Source organism: Lissotriton vulgaris, chromosome 2_1 (assembly GCF_964263255.1).
Source record: "Lissotriton vulgaris chromosome 2_1, aLisVul1.2, whole genome shotgun sequence".
NCBI lineage: Eukaryota > Metazoa > Chordata > Amphibia > Caudata > Salamandridae > Lissotriton > Lissotriton vulgaris.
This window is the reverse complement of record NC_141687.1, coordinates 1788534621-1788560311: the sequence shown is the minus strand read 5'-3', so window position 1 is coordinate 1788560311 and position 25691 is coordinate 1788534621. Positions and strand designations below refer to the sequence as shown.

The 25691-nt window shown below is 45.7% G+C and overlaps 1 protein-coding gene across 1 annotated transcript in view; it reads left to right on the top strand.

Moving 5' to 3' along the window:
• The window catches only part of TESMIN (testis expressed metallothionein like protein), a 1691460-nt gene that overhangs the window by 1192771 nt on the left and 472998 nt on the right, over positions 1-25691 (top strand). The window contains exon 9 of the mRNA XM_086958946.1: positions 24630-24701. Within this exon, the coding sequence (XP_086815072.1) occupies positions 24630-24701 (72 nt within the window). The remainder of the gene's footprint in view (positions 1-24629; positions 24702-25691) is intronic.

Sequence of the window (25691 nt, the reverse complement as noted above, 5' to 3'; positions counted from 1 at the left end):
TCCTGACGAACCTCTGCAGACAGTCTTGTGCGGTGGTGCCCTTCCTTGAGACCAACCATGGCTTGCGCAATAGAGCGGGAAAAGGGGCGGGCCATTGGCATCACTCTAAGGGCAAAATTAAGCTGGCCCACTGCTTGCTGCAACTGATGGAGAGTAACTTTCTCTTTGCTAATGCACAGGTCCAGCGAGGCCCTGAATTTCGCCACTTTGTCCTTTGGCAAACGGAAGCATCCCTCCACCGAATCGAGCTCAATTCCAAGAAACTCGAGTGAAGTAGATGGCCCCACCGTCTTCCCCGGTGCCAATGGCACGCCAAACTGCTTCATGAGAGCGCAAAATTCCAGTAACGCCTGCGCACATTCCGTGTCACCATCTGCCCCCAAGAACAAAAAATCATCTAAGTAATGCATAACCTGGGTATAGCCCGTAGCTTTGGTAAACGCCCATTGTAAAAAACAACTGAATTTCTCAAAATAAGTGCAAGAGATGGAGCAACCCATTGGCATACATCTATCCATGTAGTAGCGTCCTTGAAACACAAAACCTAACAGACGCTGATCCCGTGGGTGTACCGGGAGCAACCGGAACGCTGACTCGATATCTGATTTCGCCATCAGCGCTCCGGGCCCCAGGCGATTCAACATGGCGACGGCCTCATCGAAGGATGCGTACCACACCGAACAAACTCCTGGGTCAATCGCATCGTTCACCGAAAGACCCCTAGGAGCCGACAAGTTATGAATCAACCTAAACTCACCTGGGTCCTTCTTGGGGACTACTCCCAACGGGGAACAAATGAAATTAGTGACTGGCGGGTACCTATATGGGCCAGTAACCCGGCCACTGGCAACCTCCTTAGCAATCTTTCTTTCTACCACCGCCGGATTCTGCTGAACCGACAATTGGTTTTTACACATTGATTCCCCCCGAAAATCCCCCGCCGGGATGTGGAAACCATACGAAAAGCTGTCCCGCAACACCCCAGCGGAGACATGATCAGAGTATTCATTTAGCCAGGGGATCATTGCCAGGATATCTACGGGGGTAGGTAGTGGTACCCCATGGTCGCTATTAGACCTGTTTGGCCCCTCCTCTACCCCCTGTATCACCTTTCTTGGCTGTGCATGAACTCTCGGGGTGTGAAGAATGTCCGCACCCTGCACACTCATGCCTGAACTTACATGTCCCTTGTGGCCTCGTGCACTTGCCTCTGTTAAAGTTCCAGCAGACCCCTTTTCTACCCCCGTTCCCACCACTCCTCGGTTGGGGGTTACCAGCGGGGCCTGCTCGAAAGGGCGCCGCCGACTGATGGCGGGAGGGCGCCGACCCATTCCCGCCCAGCGAAGACGACCTTGTCACGCCCGGTAGGAGCTGCTTCTGCCAAGAGATGGAGTCGAGACAATCCCACGTCAGAGATGAATCGTGCTCCTTGGCCTTACAAAACTTACTGTCATAACCCATCCATTCATCGCCCTCATATGTTTCATAGAAATCCATTATACGTGCCTGATAGCAGGCCAATTCGGTCAAAACCTCGGGCTTACGTTCCCCCATGATTGCAGTAAACATCGCAAAGGCCTTGGCCCAATTTGAGATCGTCTCATCAACCCTGAATCCCGCCATTTTGGCACGCCACACACTCGGGTGCCACAAATCCTTCTGAGTCTTAACATACTCCATCTCGTGATGGTCAGTCAGGAGAGAAAACATATTGACATATTTATCAGCCCAAATCGCTTCTTTCGTGGCCAACGGAATATGTTGGACCACCTTTTCCCTTCTTGAGGGTAAAGACCCCTCCCTTGCCATTGGCAATGACTGCTTACCCGACTCCACAGCTGATCCCGCTGTTTTTCCAACGCCAGCCGCTGGCCCTTCCGATGGCACCTGTGGGGGGACAAGAGGGAGATTCGCCTTCGCAGCATCTCGCGATTGCCGCAACTGCTTTATTAGTAACTTGGCCTCCTCGGCCGTGTCTCCTGGTGCCGTAGCACCCCCTGTATTTTTGCCGAGCCATGCGGCCAACTGGGCTGCCAATTCAGGAGGCATATCCTCCCCGTTGGTGGGCGAAACTACAACCGGAATAGGTTGGCCCGCGTCCGGGATCGGTACCGGGGCCTCAACTGGTCTAACCGGGCTTGCCGGGGGTGATTCGGGAACTGGGACCTCTCCCCCCGTCGCCCTATTCCTGACCCTTTTACCTCTCCCAGCGGGGACGACTCCCGGCAATGCTGGGCCTACGATTTTCTTCGGTCTGCCCGTATTGTTCATTGCCGCCATCTGCTTTTTCATGTTCGCCATATCCTTTACCAGCATGCGGAGCATCTGGTCAGTCCCGGACTTCTTTCCGGCCTTCTTGCCAGGCATCGTTGTCGGATGTTCGACCCTTGCTGCTCAACGCGGTCCTGGATCCGAAGGTTCGGAGTCACTGAAAGAGAAACACACAAATTACAATTTCTCAAAAATTGCTCCTTGTTCCGTCGAGGGCTCACGTGCAACGAGAGGGTGTAGCTTCCAAGCACAGGAACAAGAGGATGCTTCTTCGGATTGCTGCTCCTTTTATTCCTCTTCGGGAGGGCGTGTACCCTCCTCTGGTACGCCTACGGGGCGTGGCCAACGGTGTAGGTGTCTAGGACAACCCTTCTTGGGCGGGAAAAGGCGCGCCCCGGCTACGCCGCTTCGGGCATACCAGCCGTGACACGCCCCCCGCCCAAAATGGTTTCCCGGGGGGATCCGGGCCCCCTACCATACGTTCGGGGGGACCGAGTGGTCGCCCCTTTCCAAATGTGTCTCTTTCAAGTTTTTTCTCTTAAATTCAAGACTCCCCACAGAAAGACTTGGTCCATGCGCCACTCAGTACCCCTGGGCCTACTGGCTAGTGAGGCTTTACAGGCACCCCAAAATAAAAACAAAAATCATCATATAACAGTGAGCTAAAATTCCATGACATAAATGAGAATTAAGATTAAAAAAAATCAAAGAAACAATTGTATCATGCACCCAGGACTAACCCTGGGCCCATTGGATATTGTGGCTGCCCACAATATATTTGTTTTTAAAGTTGTGAAAAAAGTTTTAAAACTGTAGCTGCAGCAACTGCAATGGCCCAAACAAACAACACCAACTTACTTGTAAAATCTCAAGTCCAAAAGTGATCCAAACTCCAAAGTCCAAAAAGTCCTCAAATACAAATATCCAGCAGCAGCCACAAAAAGTAATCCTTCCAGCTCCAGATCCAAATGAAAAGTGAAGAGGACATGGACAAAGCACTGGGAGGAGCCTGCTGGACAGGAACAGGAAGTTGGAGACCCTGGGCCACTTCCTTCCTCCCACCCCCCCTAAAAATGGACTCCTTGCATCATAAAGTGCAGCCAAATGTCAGTCTGAGGAGTTATTCTGATCAAAATCATCATTTTCAGAAGGTTTATGCTTCCTGCAGTGGATTTCTTGGGCAGAATTGCAATTTTTGCAATTTTGGGAAAGCGAGCTGTTCAAATCTCCCGCCGTAAGTCAGCTGAGCGCCGCATCTACGTGTTCGGCATTGTTTACTCCCGCTATGCATAATCGCAGGCCCTCATGATGTACTTGCATTGTCAAACTCTTGCTGTGCAAGATGGTGAGCCGCGATGAAGTAATTGCATTAAAAAAACTCTCGCACGATCACGCAGCAAGATCAAAAATGGCGCAGCGCACGCAAACCGGGAGAAAAACAACTCAGCGGACTCAGAATCACGGTAAGTCAACGCCGCGCACGCAATATTGTATTTTTCAAGCGCGACCAAGCAAAATAATTCGCAGCTTGCGAATTTGCGGATTTTTGGGCAAATTCACGCGATTCGCGGACCACGAATTTGCCAAAAATTCGCAAATTTTGCAAGCGAAACGGATTTTACGCCCACGCTTAGTAACATCACAAAAAGTAGTTACAGTAGATGACATGTTGCAAAGCAATAAATCAGACCCCAATTGGAAGGAATGGTTGGTTTGGACCATAGACACCAATAACTGGCAAGAAAGATTCTTGGGTAAAACTAAAGGATTTAGTATTAATAGGCCTGATCCACGTTATGTGCAAAGACAACACCCGGAGATAGTAACAATGTACAGTGATGGGAAATTATGCCTTGATTGGCTACAAACCTCAACACTCACACAGGTAAAACAACACTTATCCTTATTTACAGGGGATTTGGACCTGCAGGATTTTTTATTAGGTCCTAGGAAACAACATCAACAACTTTTCTTATATGCTGTCTATAATGAAATATGGAAAATCTCTCAACAAGAGGCAGCAGAAATATTACGAGAAATCGATCATCTAAATCTAGAGACAGCTCTATCAGTGTTTGATAATGGGTTAACAACCTTGACATCCAGGATATATTCACTGGGCAACATTGTATCTTATGCTATTGATGTACTAAAACAACATTTGTTCATACTACAACACGGGCAATCGCAATTGCGTTCTATTATGTTGTTAAGCTGGTCGCTGCAATCTTTGTGCGCAGGCTATGTGCAGTGGTATTATATAAACAGCACGTCTCTGTTTTCCTCGTACAATCTGACAGAAAAACTGATAGTAATGGCACAGACGGGAGCAAAGTATACAATGCTGTGCGTTGAAAAACTGGACAGATCAACATTTACAGTGGCAGAATCACCGTCCACAGAATGGTTAATCCATGGCCCCCTAACTCTCCCGGTTACAACATTTCAATTCCATTGCTGCGTAGAACAGATTCAGGCAGGTAAATATGAAGAAATGGATAAGGAATTCATGAAGGAATCATAGAAATTGCCGTACAGATTTCGGTGCCAGAGTGGGGAAAAAGAAGTGTTTCTTAGCGGTACTAACTGCGAAAATACCTTAAGTGGATCACTTATATGCCAGGATACAATGCTTCATCGGGCCTGTAATGGTTCAGTAGCAAACTTGTCCTGTCACTTAGAGGGTGGCCCAGCTGCCGTGATCACTCCAGTATTCAAACTACTTTCGAATGGGAGTTACTTGATGCTGAACTAGCAAAGTTGCCGTGGGATGCTTCCGGGCATCGCATATCTTGTAACTGTAAGTTCCAGGGTTACTTGCTGTATGCTAGTATTGTTTCCCCCAACACATACAGTCAGGGAGGCGCTGCTATGGCCTTCAATAAATATGTCATTCATACGGATAGATACTTTGAGCAGGAGGAAAGCCATGCTTACACAGAAATCTGTGCCCTTAACCCCTGCTTGAAAGACTTTTGATCTCCAAGTAGCAAGGTCTTCAGCAGAGATACAGACACTGATGCTTACAAATTGCCCTTTCCATTTTGCAGAAAAATGTAATTGTATCTTTAATATGTCTGATCCGACAGGCATTTCCTCCTATTAAGAACATAGGCTCTGGACTGTTAAGCACCTGTCAGACGGTCCTCAGAGATATTCCACACTTATACACTCCATATTGATAAGCATTTTTGGAGGACTGCCGCCGGTCCAGTTCCTAATAGCAGGTATCCTGATTGTTGTGTTTCTGCTACGCAATGGACGTCCCAGTCACCAAGGAGATGGAAACAGTACTCCTGGAGAGAAAATACTGTGATCCCATGGTGCAACTTCTAGCACACCTCGCCTAAGACAACTAAGTGCTTTTTGGTTCTAGTCATTTAGACCAGTCTGGATAGACTGCATCTTACCTGTCCTCCGATGCCTGTTTTCCGGAGAAGAATGCTTGTTGGATCTTTGTCTAACACTTCCATCTTGTGCGCGACCGGACGTTGACGCTTTCCTGGACCCGATAACGGCCCAAGTTTTTCAGTGTCCCCAGCGTACTCCCATGTTAATGTCGGCATTCTTAGAGCCACCATTAGCACCTGTTGGTACAGACACCATCTCCACCTCTGACACCCGGGCCTTGGATGGTGCACAGGCTGCAAAAACTGCCCCAACACCGGCTGTGAAAAGTACGGAAAATCATCTGTGCTCAATGGACATAAGCTGCGAGGTGTTACAGGGACCGCCAACTGCGGAAGCAAGCATCGAGAATGTTGCGTCTACCAGCCAGCACACGTAAACATTTGACTTATTTGGCCTGTCGTGTGCTGGGAAGAAATTTGGCTTTTTGAAAAACAAACAAGTATATTAAAACTCTATATCAAAATTGAAATTCCTTTCACGCATTATAGGCTTTCAAAATGCTTGTAGTAGTTTGGACTATACCTACGGACATATTGGAGCAGTAGCCTATCTGTCAATTTCTAATACTTTCCTTTTTTTTTTACCAAATTATTTTTTAGACTTTTTAGGAAAACGTTTTTAAACAAATGTTTTTAACACAATAGCAAACTAATGTTTTGTATATTTGCGTCCTAATATCTAGAAAACCTAGTAGTAAGTGTAGAATTTAAACCGATGTTGTCCATTCGGAAGAGGAGTGGGTGTTATATTTCATAAAGGTACTATAACATAGGCCTCAGTAAACGTGTTACCCTTCACCTATATTGTCTCCCTACATTGCACTTGTCATGGTTTACAGGGAATGACCTTTTACCTGCATTCAGAACAGCGGTTTTCCCTAGTTCGAAATCTGTGACATTATGCATGAGGGTTCTTGGAAGCACAGAAGGACTGCCATCTCCTTTATAAAATCTATGTATAAAGTTCATGCCCAAGGTCATCTTTAGGGCGCCACAGTAACTCAGCAAGGTTGGACCCCTAGGGAGACCTACGGGTATATGTACATCACATCCTGCTAAGATAGCTATAGGAGCCCAAGACTTCCCGGCCAACACAGTAACCAGAGTCGCTGAGGTACCTGCATGCAGACCCTCCAGCTCGCAGTGGTCTAACATCCCTCACGGGGTGTTCAACTTGAGACCAAGATGGGCTCCTACAGTCTCACTTAAGGTAATAGGGTTTACTAGTTCCTAGAGGAATTCTTGGCTTAACACCTACACCCATGCTAGGTACACTTGGGTACATCTAGTTAGAGAAGCATCATAGGAATATGAATCTTTTTATCATGTGTTTTATATAATTGAATGTATTCATGATTTTCGTAAGATGGTAGAACTTTACCATCCTTTTACCTTCATAGTACTGTTAATCATTCATACTCTATACTGTCTAGCAGTTGTTGCAGCACATCTATTCTACACCAGAATAACAACTGTTCAATAAATGATTATTGAAAACGCCCAGCTTGTTTTATTCTGTGTATCTCTCTGAGATAAAATAAGTAAGCATGAGTAACTGAGCAAAAGGTAGTACATTGTTTCCACGATCCTGAGGGATCAGTGTTGTCATGTTCTGAGGTTGCAGGAAACTATTCTCTCCTTGATAAGAGGAGATTATAGTGGCACTGTAAGCTAGCTGATACAGACAGGCTAACATACCTGGTCGGTGTGTACGAAATCAATCTACCACCAGTCCCACAATTTATCTTATCCAAACATGCAGATCCTGTATAGGTCATATAGGTATTACACAACACTATGCCATGGTGGATAAGAGGGCGGTTGAGCTCCTTGGACTGGAGCTGCCCTCGGTGCAGGTCAGGACTAATCTCCTGACTGATGTGCTTCAACCTGGGGCTTCCACGTCCGAACCGCTGGTGCCCTTTAATGAGGCACTTACAGACGTTCTTCTAGGAACATGGTCCAAACCTAGCACAGGGGCTCCTGTGAATAGGCCAATTGCACGCTGCCATTGTCCAGCTCCGGGTGACCCAAAATTCCTTAGCCAACACCCCACCCCAGAGAGTTTGGTGATGCAGGCCTCTATGTCCCAAGTCTCATTGCCTTCCGCCCCTCCTGATAGGAAATCCAAGAAGCTGGATTCATTTGGGAAGAAGTTGTTTTCTTCTTCCAGCCTTGCATTGTGGTCGGTGAATACTGCATGCTTATTGGGCTGTTTCTCCCATTTCCTTTGAGAGACGGGTGCACAAGTGCTGCCATAAGTCCAGGAGGCGGCCCTGGCTGTGCTCTCCTAAACTGTCAAGGATGGAAGAGATGCAGGAAACGTCACCATATGACGTGGCCTAGATAAGACCGATTTGCTGGGCAGATCGATTTCAATGATGGTGGCCTTGAGGCGCCGTGCCTAGCTTCGTACAACTGGCTTTTTGGGTGATATCCAAACCAATTTTATAGCCTTTGATGCAACCCGCCTTTTTGGGGAAAAGGTAGACTCAGCCCTGGTGAGGGTCAAGGACTCTCAACCTACGACCAGATCCGGGGGGCTCACAACCACCCCTTGTGGCCAGTCCTTCTTTCATCCCTTTCGTGGCAACGGAAGGGGTTTCCAGCTGCATCAGCCATATCCCAGCCAGTGTCTACCACAGACTGCTCAAGCCATGCAAGGAGGTGGTGCATTCCGATCTCGAAATGCAGGCCAGAAGTCTTCCACCACACTACCCCCAGCAGCCACAGCCTCCAAGCAGTCCTAGACTGATTCTGCAGGACCACACTACTCTAGTTCTGCAAAATCAGGATCGGCTGACGGAGGATCATTTAAAGTTGCTCCCAGAGGAAATTACGTCTCTCTTGGCTAAGGAAGCTATAGAAAGAGTCCCAATTTCAGAAGTAGGCTGTGGCTGTTATTCCCGCTACATTCTGATTCGAAGGAAGAACAAGGGGCTGAGACCCATTTTAGATCTTCAGACCATAAATCTCTTCCTCAAAAAGGATGAACTAAAAATCCTCATTCTGGCTCGGGTTTTTGTCTGCGCTAGACCGAGAAGACTGAATGGTAGCGTTGGACCTGCAGGATGCGCATTTTCATATTCCCATCTTGCCGGACCACAGGCGTTACCTCCTTTTCAAGGTAGTCCGCAAGCACTTTTATATAACTGTGCTCCCATTCGGCCTTGCCAGTGCCCCTCAGGTGTTCACCAAGGTGATGGCGGTGGTAGCAGCTCATCTGTGCAGGCTAGGGGTGTCACTCTTCCTCTACCTCGACGACTGGCTGTCGTCTCCCACCTTTAGACTATGGCGAACCTTCTGCATTCGCTGAAGTTCTCTATAAACCTGCCAAAGTCACAGCTGACTCCTTCTCAGATGCTCCCGTTCATTGTAGCTGTTCTGGACACAGTGCAGTTTTGGGCTTATCCTCCCAAGAAGTGAGTCTAAGATATTCAGGGTATGATTCCGATATGTCAGCTTCCATCTTGGACTTTAGTGAGGCTAACTCTGAGGCTGTTGGGCCTCCTGCATCCTGTTGGTAAGACACACCAGATGGCATATGTGGGCTCTGCAGTAGGACTTGAAGTTCCAATTGGCACAGTATCGGGGAAACCTCACTGATGTGGTTCAGATCTCGGAAGGAACTGCGAAAGGTCTACAGTGGTGGTTAATAAACTCTGAGTGGGTCAACGGCAGACCTTTCTCCCTTCCCCAACCAGACCTCACAGTTGTGACAGATGTGTCTCTTCTGGGATGAGGCGGCCTCCTGGGAGAGGTGGAGATCAGGGGACACTAGTCTCTGGCAGGAATGGGGCACCACTTAAATGTGTTTGAGCTCCGAGTGATTCTGTTGACATTTAAGGAATTTCTTCCCTCTGTCAAGGGGAAGTTAGTGCAGGTGTTTACAAAAAAACACCACTCCCGTGTGGTACTGCGACAAGCAGGGCGGGGTGGGGTCGTGGACACTTTGTTGAGAGGCCCTGCATCTCTGGACATGGCTGGAACAGCAGGGCATAACCCTGGTCGTTCAACACCTGGCAGGTTCTCTGAATGCCGGATGATCACGAGTGGTGTGTCCAGTCAGAGGTGACGCAAGGTCTCTTTCAGCAATGGGGAGAATCTTGGTTAGATGTGTTTGCCTACGAAGACAAATGCGCAGTGTCAGCGGTACTGTGCACTGGAGTTTCCAATTTGGCTATTGCTCAGCAACGCTTTTCGACCCGAGTGGAAAAAAAGAAAATGAGGGAAGCCCTAATAACCCCACTTCTTGTGGGCTATTTAAATTCCGATAAAAGTAGACTGAGAAGTAGGAAAAAATACAATCAATATTAAATCTAATGATCACATAAATTAATCATTGATAAAACTCGAGAATTCCCGAGATTCTTCTTTCATTGAGTACATCCAGTTATATTCAAATTTTTTCCATACCAGAAACGTACTACTATATGGTGCGGTGCATCAAACATTCAAATCCTCCAATATACGATAACAATACAAAACAGTATAAAACATTACAAATAGTGTCATACAAAAATCACCATAAAACACTCCTATCTTTCAAACAAATAATTATTGAGAGCTGTGTGTAAAATTACTGCACAATCCCTAATGACTGATAGTCTCTTGGGTCTGTATGTATTTATAAAATGAAAATCTTTGTTATTAGGACAACATACAGTGTATTTAATACATCTTATTATCAAAAACTTCAAGAGACTGGAGAGTGGAGCTTAGGCCTGTTGTAGCTTTTACGCCCATTGCCATACCACTACCGCCCAGGGTTATGAAGAAGATCAGGACCGACCGGGCCCAAGTCATTTGTGTGGCACCGGGCTGGGTGAGGAGAATCTGGTATCCAGAGCTTCTGAGAATGAGTATCAATTCTCCGATCAGGCTGCTCCTTCGAGAGGATCTTCTGTCGCAGCAGCTGGGAGGGTTCTCCACACTAAGCTGTCAACTCTGCGTCTCCATGCGTGGAGATTGAGCTGCAGCAGTTGATAGCTTTTGACCTTCCTTATGAAGTCTGTAACGTTATTCTGACGGAAAGGCAGCCCTTGACTAAAGGGGCATTCGCCTGCCGTTGGCAGAAATTTGTATTATACTGTACAGAAGGGTCCATTGACCATCTTTATGCTTCTCTTTCTACTGTCCTTTTACTAATTGTAACCCTTGCCAAGCAGGGCTTTTTCTTGGAAGCTCTTAAGGGCTACCTTTTCGCTCTGTCTGCTTTTTGGCAGCTGCCAGATCAGCCCTCTCTCTTTAAGTCTCCTCTCGTACATATATTTCTAAAAGAGCTCGCTCACTTGTTTCCACCCAAGCCCTTTGTTAGGCCTCAGTGGGACCTTGATTTGGTCCACTGCTATCTGATGCATGCTCCCTTTGAGCCTTTGCACAATTGCCCACTCCGGCTGTTGACCATCAAAACAGCCTTCTTAGAAATGAGTACATCTGCCAGGAGGGTGAGTGAATTGCAGACGTTATCCTGTTTGACTCCTTATCTTATGTTCTTTCCTGTCTAGATGGTGCTCCGCACCAGGGCATCCTTTCTTCCAAAGGTTGTGACCCCAAGTCATCTGGGTCAGTTATAATAAAACCTAAGGAAGGGGAGGGTGTACACCGACTGACCCTAAAAAGAGCGTTGTTGTTCTACCTTGACCGCACTAAAGAGTTCCAGGTGGATGACCAACTGTTTGTGGGGTACTTGGGAGCAAAGAAGGGAAGGGCAGTGCAGAAAAGGACCATCTCTCACTGGGTCATTCTCTGCATCAACATCTGTTATGCCCTGGCACAGAAGCAGCCCTCAGAGGGATTAAGAGCCCATTCCACCAGGTGATGGCTGCGACTATGGCCTTGGCTCAGGGTGTTTCTGTCCAAGACATCTGTCAAGCAGCAATGTGCGCTTCTTTGCACATGTTCGCAAATGATTACTGTCTTGATAGTTAGGTGCGCAGGGACGGACATTTTGCCCGTTCAGTCCCTCAAGACATTTTAGTTTAGGATGTGAGTCCGCAACCCACCGCCGGGATGGTATGGTTCGGGTATCTAATTCAAATGTATTTAATCTTCAGCTAGAAGTCTCTATCATATGAACAAGTTACTTACCTTTTCTCTGGTAGAGACTCTAACTAGCTGCAGATTCCTTACAACCCACCCATGCCTCCCTGCGTTGCGGGCTGATATTGTAGGACTAGGGTTGTTCTCCTTTTCAGGGCCCTAGTTTTGCACATGACTACGTGAGTTACTTCATGGCTAGCGCTTCTGATGTGGAAAATAAAGTACTGGTGTCCATGCACCTGGATGGCGCCTATGTAGGTCATAACCGATGCTAACAATGCTGACGACGTCACGCTGAACCGAATGGAGCCAACCGACATCGCACACAAGGGGTATTGCCCAGCAAAAGTTTACGGGTACAGCCTGACGCCTGGTAAATGCAAAAGTAAGGAATCTGCAGCTAGATAGAGTCTCTACCAGATAATGCGTTACCAAAGGTAAGCCACATGTTCGTTAAGAAGCTTCTCTCACCTTCCAGAATCTGGGTTCAGGGTATAAAAAGAGGACCTCAGAAATCAACTCTTCTGGACATGTGGAAACTCTCCCAGGAAAAAGGACTGCTGTGCTGCTGAAAGGAGTGCCACTCTGCTGGACTGCTGCTCTGAAGGAAGTGCTGCCCTGATGTGCTGACCTACTGCCTGGTGCCCTCTTGTCTGGGGAAAGAGAACTGGTTCTGCAACTTCATCCTTGAATGCAGGACATTAGTGTGATTCCAAGAGCTAGTCTGCTGACCTCCTGGACTGCGCCTCAGTGACATAAAAGGCTCCCCAACATCCTGCACCAGCACCTGGACCGAGTTAAAGTGACATCCTAAGCCTCAAATGGTGCCTCTGAGATTGTGGACCCTTGGTGTGGCTCAGCGAGCTGAAATCAAGCTTTTGGGCACTTGGTGACCACGCATTTGCCCGTGCTCACTGATACCTTGCTGCTCACACCACGATTCAACGCACAGCACCACCAGTCTGACTCTTTGCGCTACAGCATTGACCGTTAATGCGAAACTCCAGCAATGGCAGCCTCCGGCAAAGCTCTTCCTGCTCCCCGCTGACCCTGTCCAATGCAAATGGGGCTCTTGGCACAGACTTTGAGGAGGTAACTTCAGCAGGCCTAACCTAGTGACTTTAGCTGACCTGTGCTTTAACGCGGTTGGCCTGAAAGTGTGACTTTGACCAGGTCCAGCTCGGCAAGATATCCTGAGTTGGCGCTTTGTGCTTTTGGTGCTATTTTCACAAAATTCTTTTAAAATACTTTATTTCGGTTCTACTGCTTGGATATTTGTTATTACATTGTGCTTTATTTTCCTAACATGGTGCAGGATGCTTTTGATGTAGTGCTTTTCACTTTATTACTGTTTGAAGTGATGCACAAATACTTCACACATTGCCTGTAAGTTAAAACTAACTGCTCTGTGCCAAGCTACCAGAGGGCTGAGCACAGGGTGATTTAAGGTTGTCTTGTGTTTTACCCTGACAAGGATTCTAGTTGCTGTTTGACCAGGTCTCACACCCCAGTCAACCAACACCCCAATTTCTGGTAGCCCCCCTTCTATTGATCATAATATGGGTATCGGGCAGCACATTTGTTCATGTTAGACATGATTAAATATAGAGGTAGTGTACACCTCAGTATTAGTTTCCTCCACTATCGTCTTGGCCCGACTGTTTTTATGCCTAGAGCAATCTTTAAGGTTGTCACATTCTTCCTTGCTTCCACCACATCTTCAGAATTGGTCACCAACGTGGCAGGACGTATCTTTCCACATAATTTCTATTGTAGTTAAATGATCCTCATTGGCTCCTTTACTGTCTCCTCCCACCTAAATAGCCTTTTCTAAATCACTGATTGGCATCTTCATTTCCAACTTGCATGCATTCATTTGTTTTAAAAACATCTTGTATTGATTATCCTGAAGCTCCGGCATGTACTGTAGAAGATCACCTCCATAAATGCAGAGGTCTTCCCTTTATGATTGCCACAATGGGAATCTGTTTGGTAGCGTTCTCCCACCATGGACTCTGGCAACGTATTTTCTAGCTACACCATTATGCCAACATAAATGGAGATCACACTGTGACTTATTTGATTCTGACTTCATTAAGACAACCCTCTCACATACTCATCAGTTGTTTTCCAGAATGTTCTGGCAGTGTTCTGGTCACAAAGAAACCTGTCCCTCAATATTTCAAGGCCTTTTCCTATCATTGCTGTTCAGCGCTTCCTAGTGTCCACTCCTGTGCAGTATAAGCAATGGATGCCCCAGATTTATCAACAACCCTGGTATGTTTGATCACACTTTCAGCCCCAAAGGACTAATAGTAAGTAAGTAAACAAGCTTCATTTGATTTCTACAAACCAGAATCATAAAAGCACATAAAAATACATGATTATTCACAATTTAGCAAGTAACATCCAATTTTCCTTAAAAATATCAATTGTAGTGCAGATGATCCAACACATTATTATTGATTTCCTACATTTTTTCACGCTTTTCAGGAAATTTGTTAAAAACCATATCACGGATTCATTGTTTAAAAGTTGTAAAGCTAAAAACGCCATTCGGCATCTTCTAAAAGCGAGTTTCTTTAAAATCTGTAGTAACCATGTTTTCCTTTTGCAAGTTATAAAATTTACAGAAAAAAACTATGTGAGTTGTTGTTTGCTCCGAAATAGCATCGCATGGGCATAATTGCATCACCCTTGCCCATTCATTCATTTTCGGAAAACTAGTGATACGGTGGAATATATCTAATCTGAACCCTGCTAACAGCAATCTATCATATTGACCACGTACTAGAGTGAGGTAGGGTTGAATACTATAGGTTATAACTGTCATCTGATGATGCACTACTTTAGGCTAAGCAACTTCTTTTGATAATCAACAAGATTCGAGTAATGCTATACAATTAGTTTTCAGCTCCTTTCTTGATATCGCTCTCATTGTACTTGGTTCATTGTAAAACTTTTGATATCCAAAATCATACAGAAAGTTCAATCCCATAACATCAGTAAAAATCTCCTGGTTTAGGTGGGTTTCCTCGTTTGTCCATAACCTGTGCCAAAGCATGATTGGTTCTATTTTAATTAGGTCTATTAAAAATGGGACCCTCAAATCTGCATGACAGATGTTTGATGATAGGCTACTGGGGAGAGCCAATATATATCTTAAAAACTGTTTTTCTACCATTTGTAGGGGTTGAACATTACAGTTTCCTCACACTCCTGCATCATACAAAGCTGTTGATACACATTTAGCCCTATAGATTTGTAATAGTGCTTGCAGGGACCCTGTGCCTAGTTTTTGTGACTTTATGGTCAAATAATATTCCTAAATAATTAAAACTGTTACTATAACTGTTAATAAAGTTTATTCTGTGATTATCAATAAACATCTCTCTGCATTTGTCGCTACCTGTGCCGCACCTCATGATAAACGTTTTTAATGTATTTACCCGAAGGCCTAGATCTCGCATAAATGCTACAAAACCATCCAATAGTCTTTGTAAGCCCACTTGGATGCGACACATCAGGACGGCATCATCTGCGTACATTAATATTGGTGTGCCTGACCCTTTAATCGCAGGGAAATCTTGACCTGTTTTCATCAGTGCTTGTTCTAAACCATTTGTGTAAAGATTAAAAAGGAAGGGGGCCAGGACACATCCTTGCCTGACCCCCTTTTTAATTGGGAAGGGTACTGTATACATTCTCCATTGATACCATAGCAAACTCTACCCTTAGCATTACAAGAAATATATAATAGTATCATTCACTCCCAATCCCTGGAGAACCCCCCATAGCCTCTCATATATTATGCAGTCAAAGGCTGAGGTTAAGTCTACAAAAGCTAAAAATAGCCTTCCTTTTTTTAGGCAGATGTATTTACCAAGGAGGGTGCTCAGATTAAGACTTTGTTCTACGGTTCCCAGTCCTTTACGGAATCCATATTGTAAATCTGATAATATTTTATGTTTCTCAGCCCAGTCTTGTAATCTCTCTAATACAATACACCCTGCAATTTTCGCCGAAGAATCCAGGAGGGATATCGGTCAGTAACATGTTGGATCTTGTCAATTTCCCTTTTTAAAAATGAGGACTAAAATGGAATCCGTCCAAGTTTCAATATACTCAGAAGAGCAGCTGGCTGTGATTATTTGCGTCAGTATTGGACCCCAAAGGTCTAAATTTGTCTTATATAGATCTACCAGAATCCCATCAGGGCCAGGTGCCTCACCCCCCTTACTTGCCATAATTGCCCTGTTTACCTCATCCAAGGTAATTTGGAGGTCATTTACGGTTGTAAAACATAATAAATAGTTTTCCTCGCCTCCCTCATTTCGAGTTCCTATGGGGTTTACAGGGTTAGTGTTACCAAAGGTTTTTGTGAAATGTGCCACCCACTGCTCTTCCGTGATAGCTATGGTAGGGGTGTCCCCCGGGTCTAGGAAGGGTGCCCAATGGCACTCCAAAAGGTTGCCCCATCCTTAGACTCAATAGTTTCATGGAGCATCTGCCAAAGTTCTTCTTTTAACACCCTCTTACGTTCCTTGATCGCATTATTGTATACCTTCCTTGCCTCCCTTATTGCAGTCGGGTTCTTGGGAATACTATGGGACTCTCTTTTGAATGTGGAATATGCTTTTGTGCACTTTGAATCAAACCATCCTTTAGGCTTTCTTATGGGGTTACTCTTTGATACCCACAGGATTTTTGTGTTGTTTCTAGTGGGTCGACCATCAGCTATTTCAGGGCATAACTGTTTTTCCGATTCAATTCCATCAGTTGGGGGGCGTAAACAGCTTTATGATCATGCTTAGTTTGGGGAGTTAACAGTTTCAATGAAAGGCTCAGAGGGAAATGATTGCCCAAAATTATGTCATGTGTTATAAAGTGGCTCATCTTTGATGCTAAGTTTGTAGAGAGTAAGATGTAATCTATTGCTGTAAAACATTCTCTTCCGTTAAAGGTACTCTTGAAGGGCACCTGGTTAAGGCTTAACTCATTTGCAAATCCTAAGTCAAGATTGCAAGCCATTTCATTTAGGATATTCCTGTATTGTGTATGTGAGAAATGGGTTTCACTTTCCCCTTCTTCATTCATAATACCACATATATTAGTACTATTTTTAGAACACAGTGTAATATTAAACCCCCCCAGACAATGTACATGTCCCCTCTAACTTCTCTTGCCATTCTTTTAAGAACATTTAACAGGTTTTCTAAAATTCCAACTATATAATCCGTCGGTGCATTATTATAAAAATGTAGCAATCCCACTCTTTGCTTTCTACCAATATACACCTCCATCAATTGATAATATACCTCCTCGTGTTTCAATGCAATTGTCCCAATTTTTAATATGTTAGATACTAAATAGCTAGCCCCCCCTTTGCCCTACCATGGTTTCCTGCAACAGGGGCCGTATGATAAGTATGGTAACCATTGATATGTACAGGCTCCTTTAGCCATGTCTCTTGAGGACATATGATTTGAAACTTTTTTATAAACTCAGGCCGTTCTGGATTACCTATCTTGGTTTGTAATCCTGTTACGTTCCAGTAAAACGCGTTTACAAACTTATCATTGTCACAGTGTGTTCCCACTACAGAACTTACATCTGACACAGAGGTGATAGGGATAATAATATAATCTAACGTTGGATAGCAATCTGCTTTTTTTGACAAAGGATCCTTTAAGCAAATTGGCTCAATATGGGGTATAAAGCTACTATATATAGCTGTTTTACCTGTCTAACCATGCGTTATTCCTTTATTTACTATTTGTAATCAGGGTGTCTTTGCGAGTCAATCTGGGTCTTCTAGATTATATTGGCTTTCAAACCTATTGGCTGTTTGGATATTGTAAGTAAAGTTACTTTTTACTGGACACACCCAATTCGTGTTTTTCCAGTCATTTGGTGGTATATAAAAGTACCTTAGTGGGAACACATTTATGCTTTGGGGGATTATAAAAGTGCTCCCTAGACCCTACAATATTATTTTCACCAAATATGTTGAACCAAATGTTAGAACCACACAGTCCCCTGTTAGTTCTTTATGAGTATTCCCTACCCAGGCCGTTCTTCTAACCATTTTAAATTCAGAGCACCATTCTCTATGTCAGGGGTACTCATAGTACAGCCCGCGGGCCGCCAGCGGCCCGGCAAGCCTTTCCTGGCGGCCCCCGGACCTTGCAAACAATTTACCCATGTTTAAAAAAAATAATTAAGAGTGTCTGCAAACACTGCGCATTGAGACTCTGCTGCTCTGTGGGGGCCCAGGCATTCCAGTGATAGTCAGAGTGGAGCTGCAGGGGCGCTAAGAGGCGAAATACAAAAGCCACATTAGCATACAAATGGTCTTTTAAAGACCTGTGAAGTGCTCAGGTGGAGCTGTGATGAAGCCTGATTGACAGTTACGGCTGGGAACTGCAGGGCTTAAACCTAAAGCCCTTGGGCTACCTACAAGCTGATGCCGGAGTGCATCACAAATGAGGTGGGGTCTAGGTGTGTGAGACCCCTGAGGCCCGGGCTGGGGCTTTGCTTAATTCTGCCGATCTCTGAAGTGCTCTGTCTAAATACTTTCAGCTTTATAAGTGACTCAAATCGAGTTAAAAGTTAAATCGAAAATCATACTGCCATTATGCGGCGTTGTGACAAGAGTCTTTTGAGTTAATCATATACACTTAAGGGAGAATCCTTAAAGCACTCTATCATCAGTGCGCCCGCCTTGCATTCTCAATGCCTTGTTGTAAAATTGCATAAACAAGGCCCCCGTTTAATCCGGACTGTGGGTGTCCCTGCTGATCCAGATCTCGTGTGACATCCCCAGGGCACAGGGAGTTAAAACGGAGGCCGTTTGTAGTGGAGTGCCTCTCCAGCTCTTGCCTGAGCGCCTGCTACTCCGAGGCCCGGCGGACGACACCGAGTGATGTTCACTTTCCACAAGTGCATCACTACGGTGACCCCGTTCTCCCAGCAACAGTATCCCCACATGACCTGGCATTTAATCTTGTACATGGCATCCGCCTGCAGCCAGGGAGGGAGGAAAAGGAGGGAGTGAAAGGGAGGCAAAGGGAGGCAGAGAGAGGGAGAGTGGGAGAGGGAAGGAAAGGAGGGAGGGAAAGGGAGACAGACAGAGGAAAAGCGAGGGATGGAGGTAAAGGAAGACAGAGAGAGGGAGACTGAGAAAGGGAGACAGACAAAGGGAGAGGGAGGGAGACAGAGGGAGTGAGACGGACAGAGGGAGGGAGACAGACGGAGACAGACAGAGGGAGGGAGACAGACGAGGGAGGGAGACAGACAGATGGAGGGAGGAGGCCGAAAGAGGGAGGAGGGCGACAGAGTGAGGAGGGAGACAAAGTGAGGGAGACAGAAAGGGAGAGGGAAGGAGAGAGAGGGAGACAGAGACGGGGAGGTAAGGAAAGAGAGAGAGAGAGGGAGACAGAGAGAGAGGGAGACAGAGAAAGAGAGAGCGAGAGAGAGACAGAGAGAGAGAGAGGGAGTGAGGCAGTCAGAGTGAGTGAGACAGAGGGAATCAGGGAGAGAGAGAGAGACGGAAGAGAGAGGGAGTGAGAGGAAGTGAGACAGTCTGAGTGAGACAGAGAAAGAAATAGGGAGAGATGGAGGGAGAGAGGGAGGGATAGAGGGAGAGAGAGGTTGAGAGCGGGAGATAGAGAGAGAGAGAGAGAGAGAGATGTGTGTATGCCAGTCTGGTGGCTCAGTGGATGAAGCCGTCCGCTGCAGGGATCTGTGTTCAACCTCATGGTCACAGTTTTTTGTTGTTGCTCTAGCCCCGCCCCCTCCCCCAGTGACCCCGCCCCCACTGGTGCGGCCCTCGGACACAACCCATACTGTAAATTTGGCCCCCGAGAGAAAGTTTGTGAGTACCCATGCTCTATGTAATCCTATCCTGGTGCTCAACCAGTGTAGAGATTTGTTTCTCAAGGTCACCCAACATTCACTTTCTTGTCCTCAGAGCTGCGGTACATTTGTTAAGATAACAATATACGGGGTTGCTTCTGGTGCGAGATTTAAAGGCTGGACGGTTTGTTCGGTTTAAAACTGTGTAGGGCATGGAGGGTATGAGCTAGCGTGGGTGTGATGCATGGTAGTTTCATTCAGACAGGCTCTGCTGATTATCCCGTTCCTCCCCTTGTCTCTTACAATTTTGCAGTGAGTGATCTATGCCTGGTGGATTTTTGGGGCCTTTATTCCCATCTGGTTGTCCTGCCTTTCTTGTCTTAAATCACTTCTTTCCCTGATGTCTAATACATTAGTACTTGCTGATGTACTTGGTATTACCAGGGGTCTCGTACTTGTTATATTGGGCAGTCTGGGTATTGTTAAAGCCTCGCCCTCTCTAGTCACCAGTTCACAACATTCCTTGTTCGTCTCCTGGAGGTTCCCTAGGACTGGTTCGATGTTTTTTTAACCTCTTGTCCATCTTACCCAGTGATTCTTTTAGGGTGGTCTCTAACTCTTTTATCAGAATAGAAACTTCTTTAAAATCAAACCCTCTACATACGAGCTACCAATCCCTAGTATGTAAAACACCCAGAGTAATTACCAGTTCAGATTCATTCCAATAATTCAGCATTGTTTTTTATGTTTTGGTACACTTTAAAGCTCAAATATTAAGTAAGTAAGTATTAAGTATTGCTTCAGTTGATCCACACTTAGGAGCACATTACGATGGTGGGTGGAACTGAGTCCGCCCGCCATCGTTGCGGTGGTTGGGACCGCCCGCCAGTCATGCGGCGGTCCCACCACTGAAAATACGATGCGCCTGCCAGTATGTCAGGCGCATCCCAGGGATTTATCATTGTGGACGTGCTCGCAATGTTAATATGTCATGCAGTGCATTTCCCTGCACCACACGGATCATGCCACTTTGTGCAGGGAAATCGGGGGTGTACCATGGGTACCCCCCCCCCCAGTGCACCACCACCATCCCCCCACAAAGAGGGGGCCCGCATCGGGCCCCCAAATCCATTGTCTGCCAGACTTTCCATGGCGGTTTCCCTGTCCGCTCTGTCAGGCAATCGTAACGATTGCCTGTGGTGGAAACGTGGCAGGCAGTCTTTGCACCCACCACGCTTGCGGAATGATTCCCTCTGCCATCGGAATGTGGCAGGGGAAATTTCCATTCAGATGGCAGAGGGCCCACCACTGCACAGCTAGTGGAGGTGTGCCTTCCACTATCATAATGAGCCCCTTACTTCTCCTGTCTCAAGGGAAGCCGATTAGGTTTTCTGCAACAAAAGAACCCCGTAACAAATGTTTACGGGGACATAATCTTCCCGCGATTGACCTTGAGGCTCAGTTAAGCCTCTGAAAAAATATGCCAACGACTTGCAGAAAATTAGTATGTATATCCAACAATTAATGTAGGCATACTTTACAAATCTTTTTGTTTTTGGAGTGGTACTCACAGGGCGGGACCCTGTGCAGTCCTGAAGAAGAGCTGAGGGGTACAGCTCGAAACTAGTTGACTTTTTACTAGGGCACTGTGTTTCATAATAGAACCAGCTTACCCAGTAAACCACCCCACTTTTAATGTATCCGCTAGGAGCCTGAATAAAGTTAGTTTAGCCCACCAGTAGGATATGTTTAACCTTTATCACTCCACTTCATTTCCCCCCTTTTTTCACATCACACCACACATAGTTCTCACAAAAAGTGCTCCTACGCAATCGCGATAGTTGTAGCACGCTTCAACCCGCAGCGGGTTGGGAAGCCCCTATGATGAAGCATGTCACCGTGAGGAAACTCCGGTGAGTGAGGGGACTATAAAGAAAAAATTTTCTTTCCCTGTCTCAATATGTTTTTGTTTTCCTAAGACAGACCCAATGGTGTAATGTCCCAATAGCTAGCTAGGTTCTCTGGATCTGAATGTCTCAGATCTTTACTGTAAACGCAATGTTAATATGTCATGCAGTGCATTTCCCTGCACTACGTGGCAGGCACCACATGGGGCATGCCACTTTGTGCAGGGAAATCGGGGGTGTACCATGGGTACCCCCCCGCCCCCCCAGTGCACCACCACCATCCCCCCACAAAGAGGGGGCCCGCATCGGGCCCCCAAATCAATTGTCTGCCAGACTTTCCATGGCGGTTTCCCTGTCCGCTCTGTCAGGCAATCGTAACGATTGCCTGTGGCGGAAGCGTGGCAGGCAGTCTTTGCACCCACCACGCTTGCGGAATGATTCCCTCTGCCATCGGAATGTGGCAGGGGAAATTTCCAGTCAGATGGCAGAGGGCCCACCACTGCACAGCTAGTGGAGGTGTGCCTTCCACTATCATAATGAGCCCCTTACTTCTCCTGTCTCAAGGGAAGCCGATTAGGTTTTCTGCAACAAAAGAACCCCGTAACAAATGTTTACGGGGACATAATCTTCCCGCGATTGACCTTGAGGCTCAGTTAAGCCTCTGAAAAAATATGCCAACGACTTGCAGAAAATTAGTATGTATATCCAACAATTAATGTAGGCATACTTTACAAATCTTTTTGTTTTTGGAGTGGTACTCACAGGGCGGGACCCTGTGCAGTCCTGAAGAAGAGCTGAGGGGTACAGCTCGAAACTAGTTGACTTTTTACTAGGGCACTGTGTTTCATAATAGAACCAGCTTACCCAGTAAACCACCCCACTTTTAATGTATCCGCTAGGAGCCTGAATAAAGTTAGTTTAGCCCACCAGTAGGATATGTTTAACCTTTATCACTCCACTTCACTTCCCCCCTTTTTTCACATCACACCACACATAGTTCTCACAAAAAGTGCTCCTACGCAATCGCGATAGTTGTAGCACGCTTCAACCCGCAGCGGGTTGGGAAGCCCCTATGATGAAGCATGTCACCGTGAGGAAACTCCGGTGAGTGAGGGGACTATAAAGAAAAAATGTTCTTTCCCTGTCTCAATATGTTTTTGTTTTCCTAAGACAGACCCAATGGTGTAATGTCCCAATAGCTAGCTAGGTTCTCTGGATCTGAATGTCTCAGATCTTTACTGTAAACGCAATGTTAATATGTCATGCAGTGCATTTCCCTGCACTACGTGGCAGGCACCACATGGGGCATGCCACTTTGTGCAGGGAAATCGGGGGTGTACCATGGGTACCCCCCCGCCCCCCCAGTGCACCACCACCATCCCCCCACAAAGAGGGGGCCCGCATCGGGCCCCCAAATCAATTGTCTGCCAGACTTTCCATGGCGGTTTCCCTGTCCGCTCTGTCAGGCAATCGTAACGATTGCCTGTGGCGGAAGCGTGGCAGGCAGTCTTTGCACCCACCACGCTTGCGGAATGATTCCCTCTGCCATCGGAATGTGGCAGGGGAAATTTCCAGTCAGATGGCAGAGGGCCCACCACTGCACAGCTAGTGGAGGTGTGCCTTCCACTATCATAATGAGCCCCTTACTTCTCCTGAATTTCCTTTGAAATTCATCAGGGAGATATATGAATTACACCAAAATAACTTTTTAATATTTATGCATATGAAGAAAACTTTGATTTTGTTTATTCATATATAAAATAGCATTAACATTTTTGAATGAAAAGAAAAGGCAGGTTAATAAGCACGAATAGACAGTTACACATCTCTGTGTTTCAGGAATATCTCTCACTATTTGCCAAACAAATCATTTTGTATCCTACTGTACTCATCGCACTCATAATGCTCCAGCAGCAAAGTGGCCCTCTCCTCTGCATCAAAGTTACCACAATGTAACAATTTACAGCTGCTTTGAAACTATGTTGCCATGGGACCCCTGCTGTCTCATATACAGTGTTAACTGCACCTTATTGCCCTGTACTAAGGTAGACAATACATATCTATCAGTGGGGCGTCGGTGACTCCAAGATTGAAGGGGTGTCGAGAGGACCGAGAGACGAACCCAGTGGGGGCAAAAGATCATTTAAAAAATAATTGAAATGTACTTACCTGTGTTTCACTCTCCTTGCTTTCTTCTTTTTTTGGAGTCAGCGCAATGGCACCTCCTGGAGCCTCAGGCATCCCCCTTCTGAAAATCCTGACGCTGCTCTCATGCTGCCGATGAGCATCATGAGAACAGTGCCAGGGTTGGCTGAAGCGAGCTGCTCAATGCTCCAGCAGGCACAGGAGGCCTGTGCCTGCTCTCCACCCATCTGTCTGAGACAGCTAGGTGGATAGGTTTACTCTCCGCATGTCAGGCTGGCCGTCGCAAGACGGCCACCCAAAGTAACTTGTGCAATGTAAACACTGGTGGAGTGAGCACCACTCCCCTGCTGCCAGTCAGCAGCAATGCCCCACCCGAAAACACTGCTCGGGATGGGAGCAGTGAAAAATTAAATGGTAATTAATTTTATTACAATTTTATTGTTCACTTTTGCTGCACTACGCTGGAGCAGGGGCGACGCTCCTCTGCCCTCATTTCCATTTGCCCTTGGTCCTTACATAGTAAAAAGACACTCAAACTTTTTCATCTCCATTCAATATTCTGAGTGAGCAGAACACTTCAGTTTAACACTGTGTACCTTTTACAGTTCATGTCACCTTGAAAGAGGTGTAGTACTTGGAGTACACTGCTAGCGCAAATGTTCAAGAAGGAAGACCATTCTTTAGCATCGAGCAGACATAGGCCCACACTTTTTATACAGTATTGTGTTTTCAACAAAAAAAATAACAAGGTAACTCTAATTTAACGGTGCCTGAATCAAAGTTTTTAGCTCTGTTTTTTCAAGTTTACTGTGATACTGATTTGAAATATGAATGCTACTTATGTATTTATAAGCCAGGGACGCTTAAATGATGTAAAATGATTCAATTGACTTATGTTCTTCCTTATATTCTTACTGACATGCCTTAGATTTGAATCATATCTTGCCGCTTAAGAGTTAAAGGTAGAGTGATTGTTCTGTCTTTCTGATATTTTCAGAGGCCCGGTTAGTAATTGGGATGCAAAATCTAAAAAGCCTTGCAACTGCACCAAATCACAGTGTCTTAAATTGTAAGTACTAAACAAAATACATTTTCACTCTTAGCAATATTAGCATGTTTTGACTTTTTCTAATGTGGTGCTAAAATAAGCAGCCAATAACATCGGTGTTTGTTATGTATAGCTCTCATATAGAAAAACACATAAAAACCGTGGATTCTCAAAATCATTTCTCATCCTTCTCAAATCCTTGTTACAGACCCTAGAGATGAGTCAATTGCAGATCATTAATTCAACAAAGCTTGGTCTTGCTTGAATATCAGTAAGGGCCTGCTGCTCCATTCACTCTTCCGAAACTTCAGCCTTGTGAACTAAAGTGCTGGCAAGTTAAAAGGGCAGAATTTAACTAATTCTTAGACGAAAAAAACTAAGAAACTATTAAAAAGGCAACAAGCCAAATAAAGAATCGAACAACTGGATGATTGATAAAGGCAAGGCATTGACTGAGGGTCCTAAGGAAAGGCATTAATCACTCAGATTGAGCAATTACAAGGGGCTAGTGTTGTTGTGATGCTCAAGTGACTTTCTGGACTTTTTGTTATAGCAGACCAAATAAGTTTACCGGGAAGAAAGATAGGAATTGACAGGAAGTAATTCCTCTCCATGAGGACTTATTAAACCCATTACAAAATTTACTTAAAAGGTGTTTTGCTGGATTAGGGAAAACAATGAGGATTTGGATTCTTCCTGGTAAAAAGATACTCATGAAGTGGTTCTGTGTTTGCAAAATACTCTTCCCAACTGAGTCTTTCCAGGCCTTGTTGATCTCACTTTGTCAGGCATGGAAAGGAACATAGCCAACATTAGAAGACTCTTCCCAGGGCTTATAGAGGGTGACATGGATTTCCTCAAACTTGCCCAGAAAAGAGGCTCACATAGTGAGTAATACCACCATATCAGTGGATGAAGCCACACAAGCCAGGGAATTCACTTCACTTCTGAGGCAGTCTTGGTACTGGCCTCACTGTTCACTCACCTCTCTCCGGGCACTAACATTGGGGC